The 24,091-nt window shown below is 40.3% G+C and overlaps 1 protein-coding gene across 1 annotated transcript in view; it reads left to right on the forward strand.

Moving 5' to 3' along the window:
* Positions 1-11,766, forward strand: part of samhd1 (SAM domain and HD domain 1) — a 58,086-nt gene extending 46,320 nt beyond the window's left edge. The window contains exon 16 of the mRNA XM_059547132.1: positions 10,794-11,766. Within this exon, the coding sequence (XP_059403115.1) occupies positions 10,794-10,988 (195 nt within the window). The 3' untranslated portion in view covers positions 10,989-11,766. The remainder of the gene's footprint in view (positions 1-10,793) is intronic.
* Positions 11,767-24,091: the final 12,325 nt, after the last annotated feature.

The raw sequence follows: 24,091 nt of genomic DNA on the forward strand, positions 1-24,091 counted from the left end.
ATGGCATTGGTTTTATTTTTAGTGCTTAAAAGGTTTTTTTTTTAAATTAGCATATTTTTGTGTTCTGCTTTGGTACCGAAATTGGTACCGAGAACCGTGGATTTTCACTGGTATCGGTACCGAATACTGAAATTTTGGTACCGTGACAACACTACAACACCCCGAAGCAGGTGTCCTGAACTCCCCTCAACTCGCACGTGTCAGTGTTTATGAATAGATTAAATGAAACGGGACAAATTTAATCTTGACAAACTATGTATCATTATAAAGATCTAAGCCTCAAGCATCGACAACAGATCGCTGTTTTTCAATGGAAAGCTTATAAAGACTGTATTTGCTACAGTTGTGTAAGTAGTACACATACAAACATGAACAATGGAAACGCTGTACATACCAGATCCGTCGTAATAAGGAGTCATAAACACATCCACAGCTGTAAATCCCGGTTTAGTTAGAAAGGTAAGGGTCCACTGAACGACATCTCATGAAGCACGTTTAGTCCTACGAAGCAATAACGTTGTAATATGGATCATAATTCCTTTGTGTACGTCTCAGTTATTCAGCGACAGAATTGTTTGTGTCCGTTATGGAATAACTCATGGTTGGAAACTGCGTCTTGGTAGTAAAAACACGGCACGGTTTTGCAGCGTACAGTGTCACAAACAGAATGAGGCGATCCACTAAAAAAAGTGAAAGGCGGAAGATTATTATGTGCCTGTATCTTCATGATTACCATCTGTTTGAGTGCAAATCAGCTCGCTAATAATGTGTAATCATATAAATGTGGCATATCATATAAATGTGTAATCCTATAAATGCGCCATAGTCAATAAGTCACACTAGAGGTGTTTCCCCATAGTGATCCCTAGAGGACACAGTATCTACTCAGGGAACCATGATTACATAAGTAACCTGAGACACCCCTTGTGATGCAGGATATTGGTTTGCCGATTGTACTTTGTAATTACACATATTGTAAAATATTGTATCTACCTAGCGTAGTACTGGCTAATACAATGTAACTTCATGTGTTAAAGGGATAGTTCACCCAAAAATGAAAATTTTGATTATCTGCTTACCCCCAGGGCATCCAAGATGTAAGTGACTTTGTTTCTTCAGTAGAACACAAATGGAGATTCTGAACTCAAACCGTTGCAGTCTATTAGTCTTGTAATGTAAGTGGATGGGTATCACGGCTTTGAGAGTCATAAAACACACAAACAAAACCAAATGAAACCCTGCGGCTCGTGATGATACACTGATGTGAAAAGACACAAAACCATTGCTCTGTGCAAGAAACTGAACGGTATTTATATCGTTCTCCAAAGCAGGCACCTGATCTAAAATCTCAATTAGGAGTGTCAATGGTCCATTTGAGAGATAGGTGGTGGTAATGCACTTATAAGTCTGGATCTGCCGTAAAGCAAGTAGAAGATGCGTCAGGTGCCTTCTGTTGAGAAGAATTTTCTCAGCATAGTAGGGCTTGCATAGACTAGTCGAGTGATCGACTACTTCAACCACTAGTCGGCGCTGTCGGAAACACGACTACTCGAGCATGCCCTTATTCCACATATTTTCGAACCAGCAGGCCATTGTGGGTTGAGCGAGACTCCACGGAGTGAGTGAGCGGAGCGGGATTTTCAGAAATGTGCTCTCTGCTCACGAGCTCTGATCGAAACAAACCCGAGCCTCACTGTCTGCTGACCTTGCAGAAACATCAAAATAGACATAGCCAGACTAGACTATTTTAGTAATAAATTATGAGCTTACTGACTATTTTTTATCATTCTTGACAAAATTAGAATATTAAGTTTTTTTTGTTTGTTTGATTTTTGTTTTTTAGGTTTTTTTTGGGTGGGCCTGTTGAAAAGCGGGTGGGCCTGACGCCGTGCCTGCTCCACAGGCTGGATTAATGAATTAAAATAATATCCATTAATCCATTAATGGCCTATAATACACACCCTTAGTTCCTACGTCTATGGCCCGATGACACTACGATGAGCATTTACTACTTAAAAAAAATGTGGGTCGGGTACAATATTTTCTCTTTTTTTTTGCGGCCCAAGTTGTGGGCGGGTTAGTTGAAAACGTCTCAGTCTCTCAAAAACCAAACCAGTTCTCTCTCAAGAGCAGGCTAATAATCAGCTTATATACAGATACATTTTCTACTTGGCCTACATGTTTGCATCTTTATCTTTTGCTGGTTTGCATTTGTTTAGTGTTTTTGATAGGTTTACTAAACATTAAGACTCACTTAAAGAGCTCTGCGTAATGAAAATGTGCGCATTGAATTAAGTCGTGTTCAAATAATGACTTAATGTTTGTCATGACATCTCTCTGCTTTGCATGATAAATAATATTTTAGAAATTAACATGGCATACCTGCTCAGTGATAACTATAAAAAAAAAGATAGCCACAACGGTCTAATCAAGTAACTACGACGTTGTATCCGAATGCAGATACAAAAAATGTTGTGATTTGTTACAGACACAAATACAGATACAAATGCTGGCTGTTACATGAAAATTTAAATATGTAATGTCATAATTATGCAACAATTACATATGTAAATTGTCAAAACTTTATAAGGCTATGAATTGATTAGCGTTTATTGATAAAAAAAAACTAAAGTCTTTTCGTTTACACTAGCATGAACCACGAGTAGTCGAGTAACTCGAATATTTTTCTTTTTTTATAAAAAATCAGCTAGTAGAAATCAGAAGTCATGCAACTCCTACAGCATAGATAGTTTGGACATTGCGGTGAAAATCAGGGGTAAAAAACTATAAATACTGTTCAGTTTCTTGCACAGACCAATGGTTTTGAGTCTTTACTAGAGCTGGGCAACAATCACATTATTGTCTGCGGGTAGTCGCAATTAATCGTATTATGCACAAAACTAATAATGCATTCAATAGTAGGGTATTGTGCACTTTTTTTATTTAAAAGTAGGCTTATTGCTATATGAACAAAAGTACAATAACATTTGGTTTGCAAACACTTTAAACAAATAAGGTACTTTTTACAGCAGTGTTCCTTTTACATAGTAGCAGTTAAAATATTTATTGTAGCCTAAATCTCAACTTATAACATCCATTAAATTAAATATTAAACAAGCTATTTGACACTGCCAGGACATTGTTTTATTACATTAACGTATAGAAAATATGTTATAGTTTGTTATAGAAAACAAGTTATGTAGAGTCCAGAGCTTCGATCATAACATTATAACTGGCACCATTCTATTATAGACCTACACGATCACGGGACCCATCGCAGCAGAGTGCAACGCGGGACAACACTTGATGGGAGGGTAGAGACTCGTGTGTGCGGGATACGGGAGAATAATTAGGGTGCGCTCACACTGGGCAATCTTAACCGTACCGGAGCGTGTTCCACCCCCAAAGCCTGGTTCGTTTGGCTAGTGTGATCACTCTGTTTAGCACTATCTGGCTCGGCTGGAAGAGGTGGGCCAGAGCGGGATTCAGTTATATGTAGATCAGTGAGTGTGAGCGCTAACCGCACCAGAGTGCAGATCTTCTGATACATGCTGCATGATTGCATGATTATTTCTGACCAACAGAAGCGATAGATCTAAAGCAATATATTGTGAGAGGGACATTTGTTACTGCATCCCATATGACTCAAAATAATAAATCACAAAGTTCACTGTGCTGAGCGAGTGCTTCTCTGCGGTCTTTCCTACTTGTAAAGTTATGATTGAGCTTGTTTCATTCTTTTCTGTTAACCCTTGTGCATTGTTCAAATTCATTACCCTTTCGTTACGTTCGGGATGAAAACATCCACTCAATTAAACTGCTGTAAAAATGTATCAGATAAATATTTTTTTTCAAATATTTTTTTTTTTTCAATAAATCCTTTAACCTGTTAACCAGCACCCCCCATTATGGGACTCACAGCTGAAAGTGCTCTACCAAACTTATAATTGTAACAGTTTCCTACTTCAGTGTGTAACAAACATAATTTTGGTGTCTTTGGGAAGAAGACCCTTAGGGCTTTACTTTTTATCAACCAGATTTGATAATGCTCAAAAATATTAAAAGTTATAGACACTGAAGTGCCTACCACACTTAAATATTTTTTTATTATATATAAAAATACATGAAATGAGTCCTGGAGCAATCTAGAAAAGTAATGGGTTGAAAGTCACATGTCTCATGAGTTTCTATTTCAAATCTGAATAAGATATGAAAAATGAGATTCCTGCAAATATTTTTCTGAAACTGTCTACACCCCCCACCCCTCGAATATAAGAAAATATATTTCCCAATAGTATTGAAGGCTCCTACAAACTATTTAGTCAGTAAACATACCACTGCATAGTTTTTTCAGTTATAAAACAATAGACAGAAACTTAGACATCATATAAGTGATTTATTTGAGCACTAGAAAAATACAATAAGAATAATTTGAGTAAGAAAAATAAGAATAAATATAGCTGCAAGCAGCAATTACGGGGTCAAGCAGTCCAGCAGCAAATTTAGGAGCTAAGCATGGCATGGAGCATCACACCAAATGCATTAATAAGCAATAACAGCAATTTTAGGATTATTGTAATTGAAATGGCAAAAAAATCATAAAAACAACCTCTAGTAGCATGATTACTTGGCTTATCAAGTTTGACCAATAGGTGTCGCTGTTATCAAATCAATTTGGTCTACTCTGTGTGACTTTCTAATGACACACACAAAGTTTGGTGTCAATATGCCAAAGCATTCCAGAGATACAGCCTAAAGTGTCATTTTGGCATTGTACCTCAAATTTTTCGCTGTGGTATGCGAAAACAGTTTTGTCTATTGACACAAAATCTTTGTGTCAGAACAGTCTGAAGATCATCTGATTCGAATTTGGTGAAAATCTGACCTACGGTTGAGGAGGAGTTCGAAAAAGTAGGTTTTCAACATAAATCAAAATGGTGGACCGGAAGTTCAGATTAATCTGGCATATTTGGTATCTATGTTGTCGGCATAAGCCAGAGAATATTTTTAGATATTTTCATTCCAATAGGCTGATGCATTAAAAAGTTATTAGCATTTTTAAGTGTAATTATTCATGGTTAATGAATGGTTTATTACTCTTGACCAATAGGTGGCGCTGTTACCACATTTATGTGGCATGGTCGGTGTGAGGTGGCGATCATACAAAGTTTGGTGCAAATATGTCAAAGCGTTGCAGAGATAAAGCCTCAAATGCATTTTGGCACCCTTCCAGCAAATTCGTTGATGCGCTAAACGAGAAACGTTTTGTATATCGACACGAAATCCATAACTTTTTGCCAGCATGGTCTGAAGATGATCCACGTCAAATTTGGTGAAAATCGAACTACCGGTCTAGGAGTTCGAAAAAGTAGGTTTTCAACATTAATCAAAATGGCGGACAGGAAGTATGGCCAATTTTCGCATAATTGGTATCAATGCTCTCAGAATGACCCAAAGTATATAGGGAGATTTTCATAATGGGAAGATTTTCATTTCAATAGTCTAATTTATTCAAAAGTTATTAGCATTTTTGTGATATTTCATTATAACTCTTGACCACAAGGTGGCGCTGCCACCAAACTTTTTGAGTACCTTCAAGGCATGGAGCCGAAGATTTTTGTAATTATTTTCATAACGATACGATGCTGCATTCAAAAAATACAGCATTTTAAAACATAATTCAATATGGCCGATGCCTAAAATGGCTGACACGGGAAAATTGTACATCATTCGACTCGACATGACTCACTGAATCTAAAGAGACCAGTGTGTGTGTGTGATTTTTGGCCAAAGCATTCAGAAGTTATAAGCCAAAATATGCATTTTTCATATCTCCTGACCACTAGGTGGCGCTGCGTCGAAACGCTGCAGGTAGTCTCAGGTCATGGTTATTATAACACGTACCAAGTTTGGTCTCAATATGCCTCACCATTGCCGAGATATAGCCTCACACACATTTTTGCGTGCTTTTCGTCAAATTTGTTAACGTGTCATTCGAGAACGGTTGGACGAATCAACTTGAATTCCATAACTTTTTGCCAGCATGGTCTGAAGATGATATGAGCCAATTTTCGTGAAAATCGGACTAACCGTCTAGGATGAGTTCGAAAAATTGCAAATAGTGAAAAAACGAAACCTTGCGGGTTCATTCGACTTGGCATGAGCCAAGGATTCAGAGGAAAAAAGAATTTTCATTTTCTGGCTTACGGTTGAAAAGTTATTAGCATAAAAATATTGAAAGTTTGGTCAAGTGGTGGCGCTAGAGAGTTGGAGTTAGAGACTTCAAATTTGCTATAGTTAATGTTGGGACTGTCCTCTATCAGATAATGTGCCAAATTATTCAACTTTCCCGCAATCGGTTCTATGGGCTGCCATAGACTTGCGGCGGAAGAAGAAGAAGCAGAATAAATATATTCAATATATATATTCAATATCAATATTTTCGCTTTTGGGCATTGGCGTTTAGCTATCGACCTATGTTTCCGAACTTCTGACGGTGGTTTCGTCTCGATCGGACAAGCGGTTTCGAAGATATAGCCAAATGGTTTTTAAGCACTAAATCACAATGCTACACAAACCGTAAGGTGAAACCTAGCACGTTTTGTATCGTACGACTCGGTAAGGTTTCAGGAGTCTAATTAGATGAGTCTCGTGAAAATAAGTCAACCACACCCAAAGTTATAAGCATTTGAAAAAAAAGTGGTTTTAGGTGGCGCTGTTTCTAAACTTCTCAAGCTCCTTCAGGACATTGTGCTGATGACTCATACCAGGTTTCGTAATGATCCTTGATGCGTTCTTAAAATACAGCATTTTCACACAAAATTCTAAATGGCCGACAGTCAAAATGGCCGATATGGTAAAATTGGATATCAGTTGACTCGGCATGTTACCCTGAATTTAACATGACCAATTTTATGATTTTTGGACAAACTGTTCAGACGTTATAAGCAAAAATAGCAATTTTTTCATATCTCCGGACCAGTAGGTGGCGCTGCGCCGACACGCAGCATGTAGCCTCAGGTCATGCTTATTATGACATGTACCAAGTTTGGTCTGAATATAAATCATTACAGAGATACAGCCTTACGACTGTGTTTGCAAGCGCTACGTAAAATTTGTTCGAGTGTTTATCGAAAATGGTTTGACGAATCAATTTGAATTCCATATCTTTTGGTCAGCACTGCCTGAAAATGGTCTGGTTCAATTTTCGTGTAAATCGTACAAACCGTCTAGGACGAGTTCGAAATAGTAGGTTTTTAAAAATATTCAAAATGGCGGCCATATTTCTGTGACAGAAAATGACTTCATAGGGCGCAATCGAATCAGCATGAGCTCAGGAATCAGAGTAAAAAATAATTTTGTTGATTGGCCTTACGGTTCAACCGTTATTAACAAAACATAAGTGAAATTTTGGACAGTTGGTGGCGCTAGAGGGAATGACTTAGACACACCAAAATTGGTGTACTTAATGTTGGCACTGTGCTCTATCAGAATGTCAAACCATTACAACTTTCTCGCAATCGGTTCTATTTCTCGCAATCGGTTCCTTGTCGGAAGAAGGAAGAATAAGAAGAAGAAGAACGGGAACAAATACAATAGGTGCCTACGCACCTTTGGTGCTTGGCCCCTAATAATAACGCCAACGATTACAATAGGTGCCTACGCACCTTCGGTACTTGGCCCCTAATAAGAAAAATAAAAAGAGATTTAACTTTGTTTGCCAATTACAGAACATCCTGAGATTGCTAGAAATGCAGTATTTACAATGAATTACGATGCAAAGAAGTGCTGATGTGCTGATGGCCAGTTATAGAGATGGTAATAATACAAATGTGCCAAAGTAAATAATCCACTCTCTCTATTCATATAGACGCGTTCACTTTGATAGCCGTGATCATTCAGTATTAGCGAGCTGATTTGGGCTGATTTGCAGTCAAACAGATGGTAATCATGCAGATACATTCACATTCAACATAAAACACACTCTCACATATATAAAAACTGTTGAAAAAAGAAACAAAGACAAAGGCGATCGCTGTAAGTTCCGCCTCCATCAGCTGACAGGTGCGTCAGAGTGCGTCACGAGCCCTCAGGAGAGAGCTCCAAATTCAAATAAACTATCTTTCACCTATCTTTCATTCATTCTTTTTTCCGGTGGATCGTCTCATTCTGTTTGTGACACTGTACGCTGCAAAACCGTGCCGTGTTTTTACTACCAAGACGCAGTTTCCAACCATGAGTTATTCCATAACGGACACAAACAATTCTGTCGCTGAATAACTGAGACGTACACAAAGGAATTATGATCCATATTACAACGTTATTGCTTCGTAGGACTAAACGTGCTTCATGAGATGTCGTTCAGTGGACCCTTACCTTTCTAACTAAACCGGGATTTACAGCTGTGGATGTGTTTATGACTCCTTATTACGACGGATCTGGTATGTACAGCGTTTCCATTGTTCATGTTTGTATGTGTACTACTTACACAACTGTAGCAAATACAGTCTTTATAAGCTTTCCATTGAAAAACAGCGATCTGTTGTCGATGCTTGAGGCTTAGATCTTTATAATGATACATAGTTTGTCAAGATTAAATTTGTCCCGTTTCATTTAATCTATTCATAAACACTGACACGTGCGAGTTGAAAAGCTTTCAGGACGAGGGCATCGGGATGCAGGCTAAGAGGTTAATAAACCTCAGTCCTGATCAAAACTACCAAATGTTTTTAAAAAAATCCAAGCTTTTACCGTATTTTTCGGACACTAGTCACACATGAGTATAAGTCGCATCAGTCCAAAAATACGTCATGACGAGGAAAAAAACATAAGTCGCACTGGCCTTTAAGTCACATTTATTTAGAACCAAGAACCAAGAGAAAACATTACCGTCTCCAGCCGCGAGAGGGCGCTCTATACTGCTCAGTGTAGGCTACAGGAGCACTGAGCAGCATCTCTGGCCGCATAGAGCGCCCTCTCGCGGCTGGAGACGGTAATGTTTTCTCTTGGTTCATTTCTCCTGGTTCATGTCAAATTAATTTTGATAAATAAGTCGAACCTGACTATATGTCGCAGGACCAGCCAAACTATGAAAAAAAGTGTGACTTATAGTCCGGAAAATACGGTAACTCTTTAATTGCCAAGTTCATAAATGATGTCACTGATTTCGGGGGAAAAAACAAACAAAATGACTTATTTTCAACATAAAAGTAATTGTGGCTGGATTTTTTTTTCTTTTTCTTTTTATCACAGTCTTGGGCATGTCAAAGATTAGTAACAACATTGGCTTTGATGCATTTTTAGTTTTTGTGCAGCATTAGATTTAAATTTTTTCACACACACAATATAATTTGCTGTTATACTCCATATAACTCCATATACAAGCCAGAAAGTAAGCTTTTTTTGCACAGGCCTATTTAAAGGGTTAATGGTCCCACCTAGTGATCAACTGTAAAATTAACAAATTTTACCTCTTCCCAACAGCGAAGACCACCAACAATCAAGAATGCATGATTATATGGTGTCATAGCTTTGCAATCAAAAAATGTCGTTATAATGGAAGTCAATGGGGCAAAAACAGCCACCAGCAATACATGAGGGAGAAAAAAATAAAATCTAATGCTGCACAAAAACTAAAAATGCATCAAAGCCAATGTTGCTACTAATCTTTGACATGCCCAAGACTGTTATAAAAGGTAAAAAAAAATCCAGTCCACAATCACTTTTTATTTTGAAAATGTCATTGTGTGTTTTGTTTCCCCAAATCAGTGACATAATTTATGAACTTGGTAATTAAAGTTCATAAATTTAAAAACATTTTGTAGTTTTGATCAGGACTGAGGTTGATTAATAGATTTATGCAAAAAAAAAAAAAAATTAACGAAAGGGTAGTGAATTTGCCCACAGTGTGTTAAGTTTTTGAAAAATTTCAAAGCATTTTCCCAAAATATATGTCAAAATAAGATTTGTCACCAAAAATCATTCCATTAGCTGAAACACAGAGAAAGTTTAGGCCAAAATAAGACTCAACTTTACCCCCTAGTGGACGAAAACATCCCCAACAACGCATAAGGGTTAAAAATAACAGTTTGTGAATGGTGAAGCTTAGCCTAAATAATGATCGGGAACATCCCCTCCTGTGACCCATGATTTGTCTGTATGTGTATTCAGACTCGGTGATCAATGGACTTTCATAATAATACAAAAAACTGTTAACGCGCTATAAAATAAATGTCGGCATTAATCAATTAATAATTTGCCCAGCCCTAGTCTTTACACATCAATGTAGCGTCACAAGCCGCAGGGTTTAATTTGATTTTGTTTGTGTATGTTTTTTTTTTCTTTGTATGTTTTAGCCGTGATTCCCATCCACTTACTTTGAGTGATTGACTGCAACGGTTTGAGTTAAAAATCTTTGTTTGTGTTCCACTGAAGAAACATCTTGGATGCCCTGTGGGTAAGCAGATAAACATCAAAATTGTCCTTTTTGGGTGAGCTATCCCTTTAAGGTTAGGTTTAGGGGTAAAGAATAGGTTGAGGGTTAGTAACTTGTTATATGACCCAGTTATTTTAATCACTATAATCAGAACATAGTGTGTTGATGTAGAACAGAGCTGCTGGTTTGCAGGTCAATCAGTAAAAGATGAATTCAGTGAACTGGTTTTTAGTAGTTATTAGTGTATTGTTTTCTGTCAGTGACAGTCAGTTGGCAGTTAAGTTCTTGAAGATAACTCGTGTTCTCTAACCCTTATTTGACACGCAGTGACACTGGTGTATATGTGAATGTGTTTCAGGATGGAGATATAATTGCTCCAGAGCTAACCCCGCTCAAACATGACTGGCACACGCTGGAGCAAGACGACGAGGACAGTGAGCTAGATGACAATGCCGCACACAATCATCTTGGAATGAGAGATGAAACGCCCAGGAAGACTGGACGTAATGTGAAAGTCAACCTCTTTCAAGCTCAGGGAGAAAGCAGACTCTGAATCACTGGCCCTGGGATCTCTGCCCTGTGTTTCTCTCATTGAGAATATTTGGGTGCTCATTCTCTCTCAAGTGTTTTTGAGCTTCATTTAAACTGGTTTGCCTTTTGGTTTTATTTTCACCTTTAATATCATGTTCATTGCCAGGGTTTTAATGCTACTTGCACCTCTGACGCTTTATTTTACATCAATCCAGAATGAGTGTCTCTCTCCACCATCCATTATGTTTTGATGCAGAGGGAAATGTTAAATGCGTTTGGGCATTCTTTTGTTGTTTTTTATTTATTTAAAACTTTTTATCAGGGACTTGCTGTTACTTTTTTCCTTCTGTTAATCGGCCCTCTACTCACTCGCAGTGTGTAAAAACTCATGTTATGATGAGTCTCAAATGTGATGACATCTATATTTGAGTAAACTATTTTTTAGACTTCAGGTGTTTTGTGTTTACAGTAATGGGGGTATGATTTGTTTTGTTTTTTGGATCTTGTGTCAGATGTTCTCATCTTCTCATCAGTACAGGCTTTTGCTGTGAACCGATATGCTTGCTTACTGATTTCAGGCTGTACTGATATATTACAATTGTCACAGCACAATCACATCAAGTCTGTTGTACAGAAAAAGGTTAACTCATGGCACATTGTGCATGTCATGCTGAAAGATGTAGTGCTGAATCAATGCAAACTCTATCTATCTCTAAATTCAGAGCATGCAAATAAAAATCCAGTCATGCCATTCATTCTTTTAATGTGCCTGATAGTGGACATGAAGTACAGACCCACTATTAATTGTCTTTAACTTATGTACTTAATTGTTTGATACAATGCACTTGTTGTTTATATATATTTATATATATTTATATATAAATATAAATGGTCCTGTAATTTCATCTGTAATTAATTTCTGTAGTGACATCTATAATTACACTGTTGACCCACCCTTAAACCAAACCAATTCATAACCTTCTTAACCCTACTTCAAAAGCAGCTAAGTGCAGAGGTGGGACAAAGTCATTGTTATGCAAGTCACAAGTAAGTCTCAAGTCTTTGCCCTCGAGTCCCGAGTCAAGTCGAGTCAAAGCCGACAAGTCTCAAGTCCTACCATTTTAGTTTCGAGTCATTTCAAGTCCTCTTACCACAGAAATAAAATGTATACAAATCATGTATGTCTGTAAGATTTGTATTTATTTAAACCTATTTTTATACAATGACATTAATCAAATACAGTAAAAAACTTTAAATTTTCACAAAAAATGCTTCTATTTCTACAGCATATTGCACTAGAACAATGCACAGCACCTTTAGTCCTGTATTGTATTGACCTCATATTGCAAAACAGTTTAACTTTCAAATATACATGGGTCCTTTTAGCCTAAACTTAGGGCTAACTTAAACAAAACTTAAGCCTTAACTTAAACATGTCATCAATAAAATCCTCACTCCTCAAAATTATGACTTCTTAAAAACTGGACCAACCTGATAATATGAGAGGGAGGGAGAGAGAGAGAGAGATATGTGTGGACCGGTGATGAGCAGAGAGTGAGTGTGTGTGCGCATGCGTGCTGTGGACAGGTGGAGAGAGGCCCCTATACTGCATTGCACTTGCAAAAGATCAAATTGGCCAAAAGTGTGTCAGTCATTTGTGCACGATGGGGACGCAGCATGATGCCACCATGGCTGAAAACTCGCTCCACTGGAGCACTAGAAGCAGGCACTGCCAAAACTCGGATGGCTACTTGAAAGAGTGAAGGAAGAGTCTTACTGTTCAGTGCCCAGAACAAAAGGGCATTCTGTCCTTCTGCCATGTCAATGTAGTGATTTAGCTGTACTGCTGGTGGGGTCCCAACATCCCTTTTCTGCCTCTCATGGTATGCAGCAAACAGCCCTTCTCCTTCCATGTCCTCTAGTTCTTCTTCAGCTCCGTCTCTGCAGCATCTTGCAGGATCAATTCTAAAAAAAAAAACGTGTTACAACAGTAGAAACAAAAGAGCCCTTATTACCATTACTGATGTTGATGATACTGTGAAAGACTAAAAATGTTTATTGATAAAGTCAGATTAATATCACATTAGTTCCTAGATCAGATTAAGATAAAAATATTTTACGTTGAATTTAAGTTGCGTTGCAAGTCAATAATATTTACTTTTAACTCGTTGTGCCACCTCTGCCTTGATGTCACGGTTGACCAGCACATGGGGCTCAATCCACAGCAGACAAAAGGCTGGATCCAAGGCAGCTGCTTTCAGATAGACTGTGTCTGAAAAGGGGGCAGTGATCTCTTCTTGAGACTGGGCCATTTTCACATTAATGAAGATCCCAAGAAATCTTTTTTTCAGAGATGCCTGCAGACCTCTGACCAGGCCGCTCAGGAACCGAACTTGAGGCTTCAGCTTCTCAAGATGGTGATTGGCCTTCTCAAGAACTGCGTAGAGCTTTTGCTGATCACAATGAAGGACTGCTTTCACCTGCCGCAGTGTGTAATTCCACCTCTCAAATTCACCATCGAAGATGTCTTTAAACGTTGTGCTTGTGTGGAGCAGGGAGCTAAGTTTTGATAACTTGGAGAGAGAAGGACATGCTGCTTTTGTTTCTTTCAAACCGTCTCCCACAACCAGCTGCAATGTGTGTGCAAAACACTGCAGGCGCTGTTTCTTTGCCATAGCAGCATCGACGGTTTGCTGGTCTTCTAAGGTTAAGTCATGCCATAGCTCAGGATCATCAAGATCATCTCCAGCATCATCATTTTCCTCCTGTTCGCTGGGGAAGCAGACCGTAAATGCCTTGCGCATGTTAGCAGCATTGTCACTAATGATATAGTCCAATTTGTATTCATCACATATTGCCTCAAATTGGTCACATATGCGCTCCGCTGTGTGAGAGCCTTTGAAGCGGTTGCAGGCCAAGAGATTAGTCTTTAGCTGTACCCTCTCTGCATCTCTCTCCATCCAGTGCACAGTGACACCAAGGAATCCCCTCATCTTTGGATCAGACCAAATGTCCACAGTGGCTGAAACATGGTCAGTGTTGCTCAATTGGGTTTTTAACTTTGAACGTTTCTCCTCAGCAAGGCTCTCCGTTTTTGTGGTCAGTGTTCGGCGACAGACTGGGGTATACTCGCTGTTCAGCACAGCCAGAAAGTGACGAAATCTTATTTTCCACAATTGACAGGAAAATTGCAGTCAATGATCAAGTCAGACAGTATCGCATTGGAGATGGCCTTCTGCTGTGGGTGGCTCATGCTGTAACGCCCTACACGAGTGTCCAGGAATTGTGAGATTGAATTCTGTTGTGGTTCATCTACGATGCTTTTGTTCATCTGGTATTCTTCATACCTGTAAGAAAGAAGAATATGAAACCGATGTCAGATAATCCCTTATAGCCACACATGTTGTATTTGAAACTACTCTTTACTCATATCAATGTTGTTGTGTTAATATTCATTGTCTATTGTACACCACGGTATACGATAATACATTTCAGTTTCAGTGTATGCAATATTAAGAATATTTTCACTGCTTCAGAAGTCATAAGAAAGCCCTTTCCCTCAAGAAACTGAAAACCACTGCTATAAAGCATATGACTCCAAAGTGGGGACGGAGAACCCTAGGTGCCGCGAGAGGGTGCTAGGGGGGGCCATGGCAAGTTGGCATGAAAAGTATAGCAAAACAAAATAATTGAATAAATTAAATAACGAAATTAAACCAAAAATAAGCTAAACAATATTCCCATAAGTTAATATTATTCAAATTAGTTAACACAAAAAAAGTAAAAACGATTGAGCCTATTTTGCCGACGTTTTGCACTGGGTGGGGGCGAGGCCAAATTCACGCAGTGATTGACAGGACGGGACGGGCACATGATCGGCTCAGAATGCATTTTCAAATTGCACATTGAATTTTGCTACATTCATAGTGGAACACATATGGAAATGCAATCGCAAGTGTCTTATCTGTGATTGTGAGTGTAAATGCAATTAAGGAAAAAATATCATTTAAATTAAAATTTTGCTACAGTTTTTGCTGGAACATGTTAAACATATATAATAATTTCTGTTATACATTAATTTTAATTTTGCAACTTATAAAGCGTTAAAATTATTCAATTTACATATTAAAACTAGTGTATGAAATGGCAAATGTAAATTATATAATTGAATTTTCATTTTGCACCACACATTGCACAAATGTATGGGAAAATTCAAATTTAAATACAGAAATGCATTGCCATTTTGTATATTACATTTCAAATTGAATATTGCTACAACATAAGCTTCAATACAGTTCAGCTTAGTTGTGATTAACCAAAATTACATAAAACGACCTCAATGAGGCAGCACACCAGCAACTCTGAAACTGAATAATTGAGTAAGAGTAAGAATAAGAATAAGAATAAGAGTAAAACTGGAAGGCCTATTTTTGTCTCATGTGTGTTGGAGAGACTGAGATATACCAGGGCTCCAGACTAACTTTTTTCACTAGGAGCACAGTGGCCCCCAACTGAAAATTTTAGGGGCACAACCAGAAAATTTATGGGCGCACACCTTAAATCAACATGCTAACCAAATCTACTAATTTCCACTGTATTACTAATAAATACTTTAATAATAGATGCAGAAATTACAATGTGCTGTTTCAAATTCAGTGTCACATTTTATTCTGCACTTTTGAAGATGTAACAACATGGTAAACTGACATCACCATCGCTGTCATGACAGTACAAATAGTAAACAAAATACCATACATTCAGAATAAAAAAAAGTGCTTAGTAACAAAGTGCTTAGTAACCTGGCATCATATACACCTTAAAATGCAAGCACATGACAATGGTGTACAATTATGTCTTACACTGGACAAAAACACCAGTTGCCTGAACAGTTTTTTCCCTCTGTCATCATCACACCTCACAGCTGAAGTATTATGGCACCTTAAGTGATTATGTAAACTAATAAATATTCACAGTAAAGAAAGCTAAAGAAGTTAGTAATAGGTCTAAACAAAATGTGAATTAAAAACATACCTTGAGGCACAGCCATTACGGCACCTTAAGTGATTATTTAAACTTATAAATATTCAAAGTAAAGACAGCTAAATAAGTTAGTGATATAGGTCTAAACATAATTTGAATTAAACTTACCTTGAGCATGTGCATGTTTCACTTCGATGTGACCAATCAAAATATTCATTGGTTTCCCTTCGTTTAGGATCCTTGCGTATATGATTTCGCATTCCTTTGTTGAAACGTCGGTGTCCCCATCGATCATAATTGATAAATACGGAGCATCCTTGATTTTCGTGTAAATCTTCCCCTTCAGAGTATCCGCAATTACTCCAACGAATTGTGGGCATGCTGTATCGTTGTTTTATGTTTCGTTAAGTTTTAAGCCATTCTTCCTTTAAGGTCGACCTGGCTTTTGTTTTAGGTGAAGGGTAGTTCCTCTTTAGCAACGAAGTATGCCGTGTTAAATTTCAACATCATCTCTGCCTCGTCTGTGCTCTGGTTCAGTGGTTCCCAAACTTTTCCATTCCACGACCCACCTAGACAAGTGTAATATATTTCACGACCCACCAAAATATTAAAAAAAAAAAAAAAACAACGAGTGAAATTACTTTAAACCTAATCTTACTTAAAATTTTTATGACAGAAATTAAGTATTTAAGAAAAATAACCATTTTATTTTAGAGTACAACTGAAAATTTCACTACAAATTTACAAGTTTTAATTTTTGTTTACTGGCGTTAAAATATGTAGTGTCCATAAAAACGTGAAGCAGGCTCACTCCAGTGAAGTGTGATCTGCGCTGCTGTGTTTTGTTGCATTCATGATCCTTCCGTGTGTGTCGGCGAGAATGGAGCACAATCCAACACTTTTTTAGAAAAGCATAAGAAGCAAAGCAGAACTATCTAAAACAGTTTGGAGATTAAAATAATTGTGAAATAGGTAAAAAAAGACCGATTGAACCTTTTAATGACATTGCTCTGAGACCTTCAAAACACGCAACGCACACGGACTTAATTGCAATTTGAAAATCACACTAAGGATATTGCAGTTCATTATTAATGTTGGTGGGCTATATCGTTGTGATGAGTGGGTTCCCAGTTCCCGCCTCCTTCTTCCTGTGATTGTGAAGATTTTAATGTTTTACACTGGTGCCGAAGCCAGGGAGGAAGGAGGGGCGCGCTGCCGAAGATCCTTCGCCGCTGGGGTGAATCCGCAGTGCCATCGAGCAGGGCGAAGGAGTCTGCCGCCGAGGGTGCTCGATGTGGTGGGCTGGAGTGAGTTGCCGGGGGGGGGGGGGGGGGGCGAACTCACTCCAGCCCACCGCCTCGATGACTCCTTCGTGGAAAGAGGTGGGAACCGGCGGACAATCAAACAAAGTTTTAATAACCAAATAAACACAAAACAGCGCGACAGCCCCTCTCGGATGACTGCCGTGCACAAATAAAAAACAAACACAAAATAAAACCCAGGCCTGGTCCTCTCTCGTCCTTCACTGTCATCGCTCCTCTTTTGTATCTTTCCGATCTCCTCCGTGGTTCTTGAGACCGGTGAGTGTTGCTCATTTCCCAATCACTCCACCGGCCTAGCTCTGTTCCCATGGCACTAGGCCCCGCCCCACTCGTCACATTCGTGCAGCCCTAGACTGAACTGTGTTAGTGTCTGTGTGTCATTGAAACGCAAAATTAGCTGCAGCCAAGTGACTTTGTGCGACCCACCCTTGTTCCATTCCGTGACCCACGAGTGGGTCGCGACCCACAGTTTGAAAACCCCTGCTCTGGTTAACAGTCATTTGACTTCTAAAAGCAACCGGCAGTGGCATTGCTTTTTGATTTATAAACATGTCACAGCATACTCGTAATGCTTTAGGCTGAAATTGTGTTTAATCAGTGTATTGTGTTTAAACTGCGAAATGCCTGTACTATCGGCAAACTTTGTGTTCCCCGCAGTTCTAGGTTAGCTGCTGCAGTATTCGCAGTTCATATAGTTCGCCTGCTTATAGTACCTCAGCCAGCTGAATTCTTTCAGCCAGTCTTCTCGAAAATGGTGAGTGCGGGCCTTTTTCGCCACACCAACCTCTGACTCTGCATCATCATCCGACGGTGACACTGTAGTCTCTGGCACTGGTACACTAGCCGCAGGTCGGAAGAACAAATCAATAGTTCACTTGCTCATAGCTCAGACGCACGCACATATCAGGTTGTGATGATATTTGTCTCCGTTTCCTTCCCACAGATGTTTACGCGCATTCGATTATCTCTAGGCCCCTCCCCCTCCACACATTTTAGCCACTTACAGTGGTCATTCCCTATGCTTCTCACACGGATTGGCCGCCTCACAGACAGGCATCACTCAATGAGACGGAGTGTGTGCTCGCGTCTCATGAGTAGGTGTGCGAGTGTGTGTTTGCGTGCGTGTGCACGTAGTGAGGCGTGGCCAAAGCCAGTGAAAGTACTTAATTAGCTGTTTGGAAAGCACTTGTCAGAAGAAACAGTAGAGCTACAGAGAAGGACAGCAGCTTGTGAGTGTTTTGCCTTGTTTTCTCATCAGACTAGTGTGTGATCGTCATTGCTAGGAAAGCTTTTGGTTTAAATTGTGTGTGTCTTACCCTGGTTAATACGTGCTGAAAGTGGCGCTTGGTTTTGCGTTTGCCTATCGCGGGACTGCCTGGTTTCGATCTGCTAAATAGTGAGGCGTGGCCAACTGACTTCAATCACAGGTAATCAGGCTAATACAAAAGCGCTAAGTTTCACCGCGGCAGCGGTCGCGGCAGCCCTCGTGTGAGCCCTCCTCGTGTGAAGGCCGACGAGTGTAAAGACAATCGACTCTACCTGCGCGACTCCACCAAGCAAGGACACCGACAGGGCACTTGAGTATTGCTTTTCTCCTCTTTCTTTACTTTTTGTATACCTTGTTCTCAAATATCTCTTACACTTGTAGTCACTATGTGCTTTCAGATCTCTACTATCAGTACTAACACTCAGAGAGTGCGCTATGTACGTCGTAGGAAGGCCTGTCTCTCTGACCTCTACTACTACGCTCTCTATTCCAGTTGGTCTCTGGAACTGCCAGTCTGCAGTTAACAAAGCAGACTTCATTTCTTCTATTGCTACTCATTCTGGTCTCAACCTCATGGCACTGACAGAGACTTGGATCAAACCTGAAGATACTGCCACCCCTGCAGCCCTCTCCACTAATTTCACTTGTTCCCACACTCCTCGTACCACTGGGAGGGGTGGAGGGACAGGTCTCCTTATATCAAAAGAATGGAAATTTGACCTTCAGCCATCACCTACAGGTACTGGTTCATTTGAATCACATGCCATTACTGTAACCCACCCTGTCCCCCAGGTCAATTGGGAAACTTCTTGGAGGAGTTGGATGTGCTGCTATCAAACTTTCCTGAAGATGGTACTCCTCTGGTACTGCTTGGTGACTTCAACATCCACCTAGATAAACCCCAGGCTGCTGACTTCAAAACTCTGCTCACCTCATTTGATCTCAAGCTAGTGTCTACTACAGCGACTCACAAATCAGGCAACCAACTGGACCTCATCTACACGCGCTGTTGCTCTGTGGACAACTCTTCAGTTGCTCCACTGCACACCTCAGACCACTTCCTCATTACTGCTAACCTAGCACTTACTCTTGAAGTGCCTCACACTCCAACGCAGGTCACCTTTTGACGGAACCTACGCTCCCTCTCTCCATCACGCCTATCTTCTGTGGTTTCATCCTCACTTCCTGCACTCTCTCAGTTCTCTGCTCTGGACACGAACAGCGCTACGGACACTCTTTAGTCCACTTTAACATCTTGCTTGGACAACTTTTGCCCACTGTTGTCTAGACCAGCACGCACCGCCCCATCTGCCCCCTGGCTGTCTGAGGTTCTCCGTGAACATCGCTCTAAACTCATGGCTGCAGAGAGGAAATGGCAGAAATCAAGAAACTCTACCGACCTCAGTGTGTATCAGTCTCTCCTCTCTTCCTTCTCTGCAAATGTCTTCACGGCTAAAACATCCTACTACAACAACAAAATTAACAGCTGTTGTGACACTCGGACACTCTTCAAGACTTTCTCTTCTCTTCTTAATCCGCCGCCACCACCTCCTCCATCGACTCTTACAGCGGATGACTTTGCAGTTTTCTTCACAAATAATACAAGATCCATCAGTGACCAATTCTCCACACCGCAGACTGAGGACAACTTCACAATGACCGACGCACACTCTTTCTCCTCCTTCTCCCCACTCTCAGAGATGGACGTCTCCAAACTTCTCCTGTCCAATCATCCTACTACTTGTCCACTTGATCCGATCCCCACTCACCTCCTTCAAGCGATCTCTTCTTCAGTCATACCTTCGCTTACTCACGTTATCAACTCCTCTCTTCACTCTGGAACATTTCCCTCAGCATTCAAGCAGGCTCAGGTAAGCCCACTGCTCAAGAAACCATCTCTAAATCCAGCGCTTCTTGAAAACTACAGACCGGTATCCCTTCTTCCATTCATTGCAAAGACACTTGAGCGAGCTGTGTTCAACCAGTTTTCTATGTTCCCTGTACAGAACAACCTCCTGGACAGACTGAAGCCCTGCGACTAGCAAGAGCAGCTTCAAAATCCTCGGTACTCATCTTACTGGACCTTTCTGCTGCTTTTGACACTGTTAATCACCAGATTCTCCTGTCCACCCTCAGAAAGATGGGCATCTCTGGAACAGCACTCCTGTGGGTTAAGTCCTACCTCTCTGACAGATCCTTCAGTGTGTCTTGGAGGGGTGATGTTTCAAAGTCACACCACCTTGCTACTGGGGTTCCTCAAGGCTCAGTACTTGGACCACTTCTCTTCTCCATCTACATGACATCATTAGGATCTGACATTCAGAAGCATGACTTTTCTTATCACTGCTACGCTGATGACACCCAACTCTACCTCTCATTCCAACCAGATGACCCGACGGTAGCTGCTCGCATTTCAGCCTGTCTGAGTGACATCTCTAGCTGGATGAATGACCATCACCTTCAGCTTAACCTTAGGAAGACAGAACTCCTGGTGATCCCAGCTAATACATTGCTTCATCACAACTTCTCTATACAGCTGGGCTCATCAACCATTACTCCTTCGAGGACAGCTAGAAACCTAGGAGTTGTGATGGATCATCAGTTAAGCTTCACAGACCACATTGCTACAACTACCCGGTCCTGCAGGTTTGCCTTATACAACATTAGGAAGATTAGACCCTTCCTGTCAGAGCAAGCAACCCAACTTCTTGTCCAAGCTCTTGTTCTCTCCAGACTGGACTATTGTAATGCTCTCCTGGCGGGCCTTCCTGCATGTACTGTCAAGCCTCTGCAATTGATCCAGAATGCAGCAGCGAGGGTTGTCTTCAATGAGCCAACTAACACTAGCACTTTTCCTTTGCTTGTCTTTTAATTTTATAAAAAAAAAAAAAAAAAAAACCTACCTATACATTCTATACTAGACTAACTGAGACTTGTCATGGCACTTGTATACTGTTGTTGTTCTCTTGTTGACCTGACTGCTTCTATTGTTCTCATTTGTAAGTCGCTTTGGATAAAAGCGTCTGCTAAATGATTAAATGTAAATGTAAATGTAATGTGTGTGCTCGCGTCTCATTGATTATTTCATTGCCCATTTCACTGATCATTGACGTGTCCCATCCACATTTAATGTATAAAAAAATAAGGAGGGTGGGGGAGGCAAATTTACTGGTCGCACATGTGTGACTGGATGTAAAATTCAGTCGCACACTCAAATTTTGGTCGCAAAATGCGACGGCATTTGGTCGTAGTCTGGAGCCCTGTATACATTTGTGTTTATCCGTCTAGCAGCAAGGTAGAAATGGTAATTTAAAACGGACGTTGACATGATGTTGGCGAGGTTTTCCATCTGAGTGTGCTACACTCATGTACCTCATTTAATCCGGGTTCAAAAATCCCTATTTTTGTTAGCATGAACCAGCAAGGGAGACGTGCGTTTACTGTCTCGTTGATACAGTGAATATGCCGCAGCTAGTAAGTTACGGTACATCCGATAAGGTGCTTAGCATTCGTTCAAAACTTACCTTTCTTTGTGCAACTTCACAAAGTTGTGTCGAACAAAGTTGGACGTTGTGGCAGCTCCGTCTGTTATCTTCGACCCGCATGTTTTGCAAATTGCAACTCGTTTTTTGTCGACTACAACATAATTTTTATAGCCAAACGAAACTACCTTGGGAATCATTTCGCCAACTGGCGCGTTGTTGTCTTGCAATGTGCCAGCTTAGATGCTGTCGAATCAAACCAATGTGGGACTACAGTGATTGGATGTCTTTCAGGCAGCGCGCGTACAGGTGGTGCACATTTTTTTCACAGATGCAGATACACTGAGAGCGGTGCGGCCGTGTGAATTTTTTTTTTCCTCAGGTTTTCATGGGAAATAGCAAGTCTTCTCGAGTCAAAAGGCGCAAGTCCAAGTGAAGTCACGAGTCATTGATGTTAAAGTCCAAGTCGAGTTGCAAGTCTTTGTACATTTTGTCGAGTCGAGTCTGAAGTCATCAAATTCATGACTCGAGTCTGACTCGAGTCCAAGTCACATGACTCGAGTCCACACCTCTGGCTAAGTGATTTGCAGTATAACATAAACACAATTGGTACCCTTTTTTTGTTCTTTTGATGTCAGTACATAGTGTAAATACACCTAATATAAAGTGGGACATAAGTGACTTTTGACAAAATGAAGTAACCTTGAACTTCTGAAGTTAGTTATCGATATACAGCTGTGAAAGTATGTGTTCTCAAACCATTTCCATAGATAATTTTGTGTCACAAATTATATCTTTCTCATCCAAAATCTTCATAAATTGTTTGGAAAAATTTGAAAAAAAAGTGTGGAAAAAATATGGGCAAGCTTTTGGCTGTGGGAGATATTAAAGCTTTGCTGGCTAAAATTGTAGGAGGGGCAAAGATGGATGGAATTGTTTTTGATGCATTCGGTCCAGCAGTATGGCAGGCAGTGTGTGCAGAGTATCTGATCAGACTGAATCCTAAATCATTGAAGGGAGAAGAGCTGGGGGACAAAGATAATCCAACCACATATGTTCAGAAACAGCTGAAAAGGTGGAAGAGATTTGAGCAGCACATCTTCTTTAACAGTTACATCTGTACACCACCGTTCATTGATGTAAAAGCATGTCCTGCCGCCGCGCGACTTCCCCGTTGATTCTGCTTCGCGGTCCGCTCTGAATAGCTGAAAGTCCGGCAGATGGAGCGTGCTGTCCGGTCTGCCGTCATTCAGCCAAGTTTTCGTGAAACACAGAGCAGCATAGTGTGAGAAATCCTTATTTGTCCTAGAGAGCAGAAGCAGTTCGTCTGTTTTGTTGGGTAGAGAGCGGAGATTTGCCAGATGGATGTTAGGCAACGGCATTCGAAATCCGCGTTTTCTGAGTCTTACGAACGCGCCAGCTCTTTTTCCCTGTCTGCGCGTCCTCTTGAAGCATGTGATCAGCGCAGCCGCTCCGCCGACAAGAATGTCCAGCAAAACATCAGAATAGTCGAAAACCGGTGATATATCGGGAGATGTGTGTTGCAGAATGTCTAGCAATTCGTCCCTGGTGAAACTGATTGCAGGAATATAACTAAAGACAGGACAAACTAACAAAAACACAAAAACAACTGCAGAGCACGTCACTGAGGCAGCCATCCTGTATCGGCGCCAACGATTAAACGATTAGATGCTATGCTGCCAGCTGTAAAGAGCAGGCTGGAAGATGTGGTCGGTTTAAACTGTAAAACACACAAAGAGTTTTGTGACCATGTGTCTCATGCAGTGGAACAATACAGAAAAAAAATGAACAAAAGCCAAGAGAAAGAGTTAAGCATAAACTAACTCAATTACAGCTTGAAGAACTAACAAAATAAAAATAAGAAAAAGATTCAAGCTTCAGTAACAAATGCAGCAGCAGAACAAATGAAGATCTCTCTAGTTATTGCTCCGCAACCAACTCTTCAGTCAAGCCCACTCACAGCATTCCCTCCAAATGAACACTTGAACTCTGTGCCCATAATTAATGTTTATACTCAATAGCCAGGATGATAGGGATGGAGAAAAACCCATAC

This window comes from Carassius carassius, unplaced genomic scaffold (genome assembly GCF_963082965.1).
Source record: "Carassius carassius unplaced genomic scaffold, fCarCar2.1 SCAFFOLD_61, whole genome shotgun sequence".
Classification (NCBI taxonomy): Eukaryota; Metazoa; Chordata; class Actinopteri; order Cypriniformes; family Cyprinidae; genus Carassius; species Carassius carassius.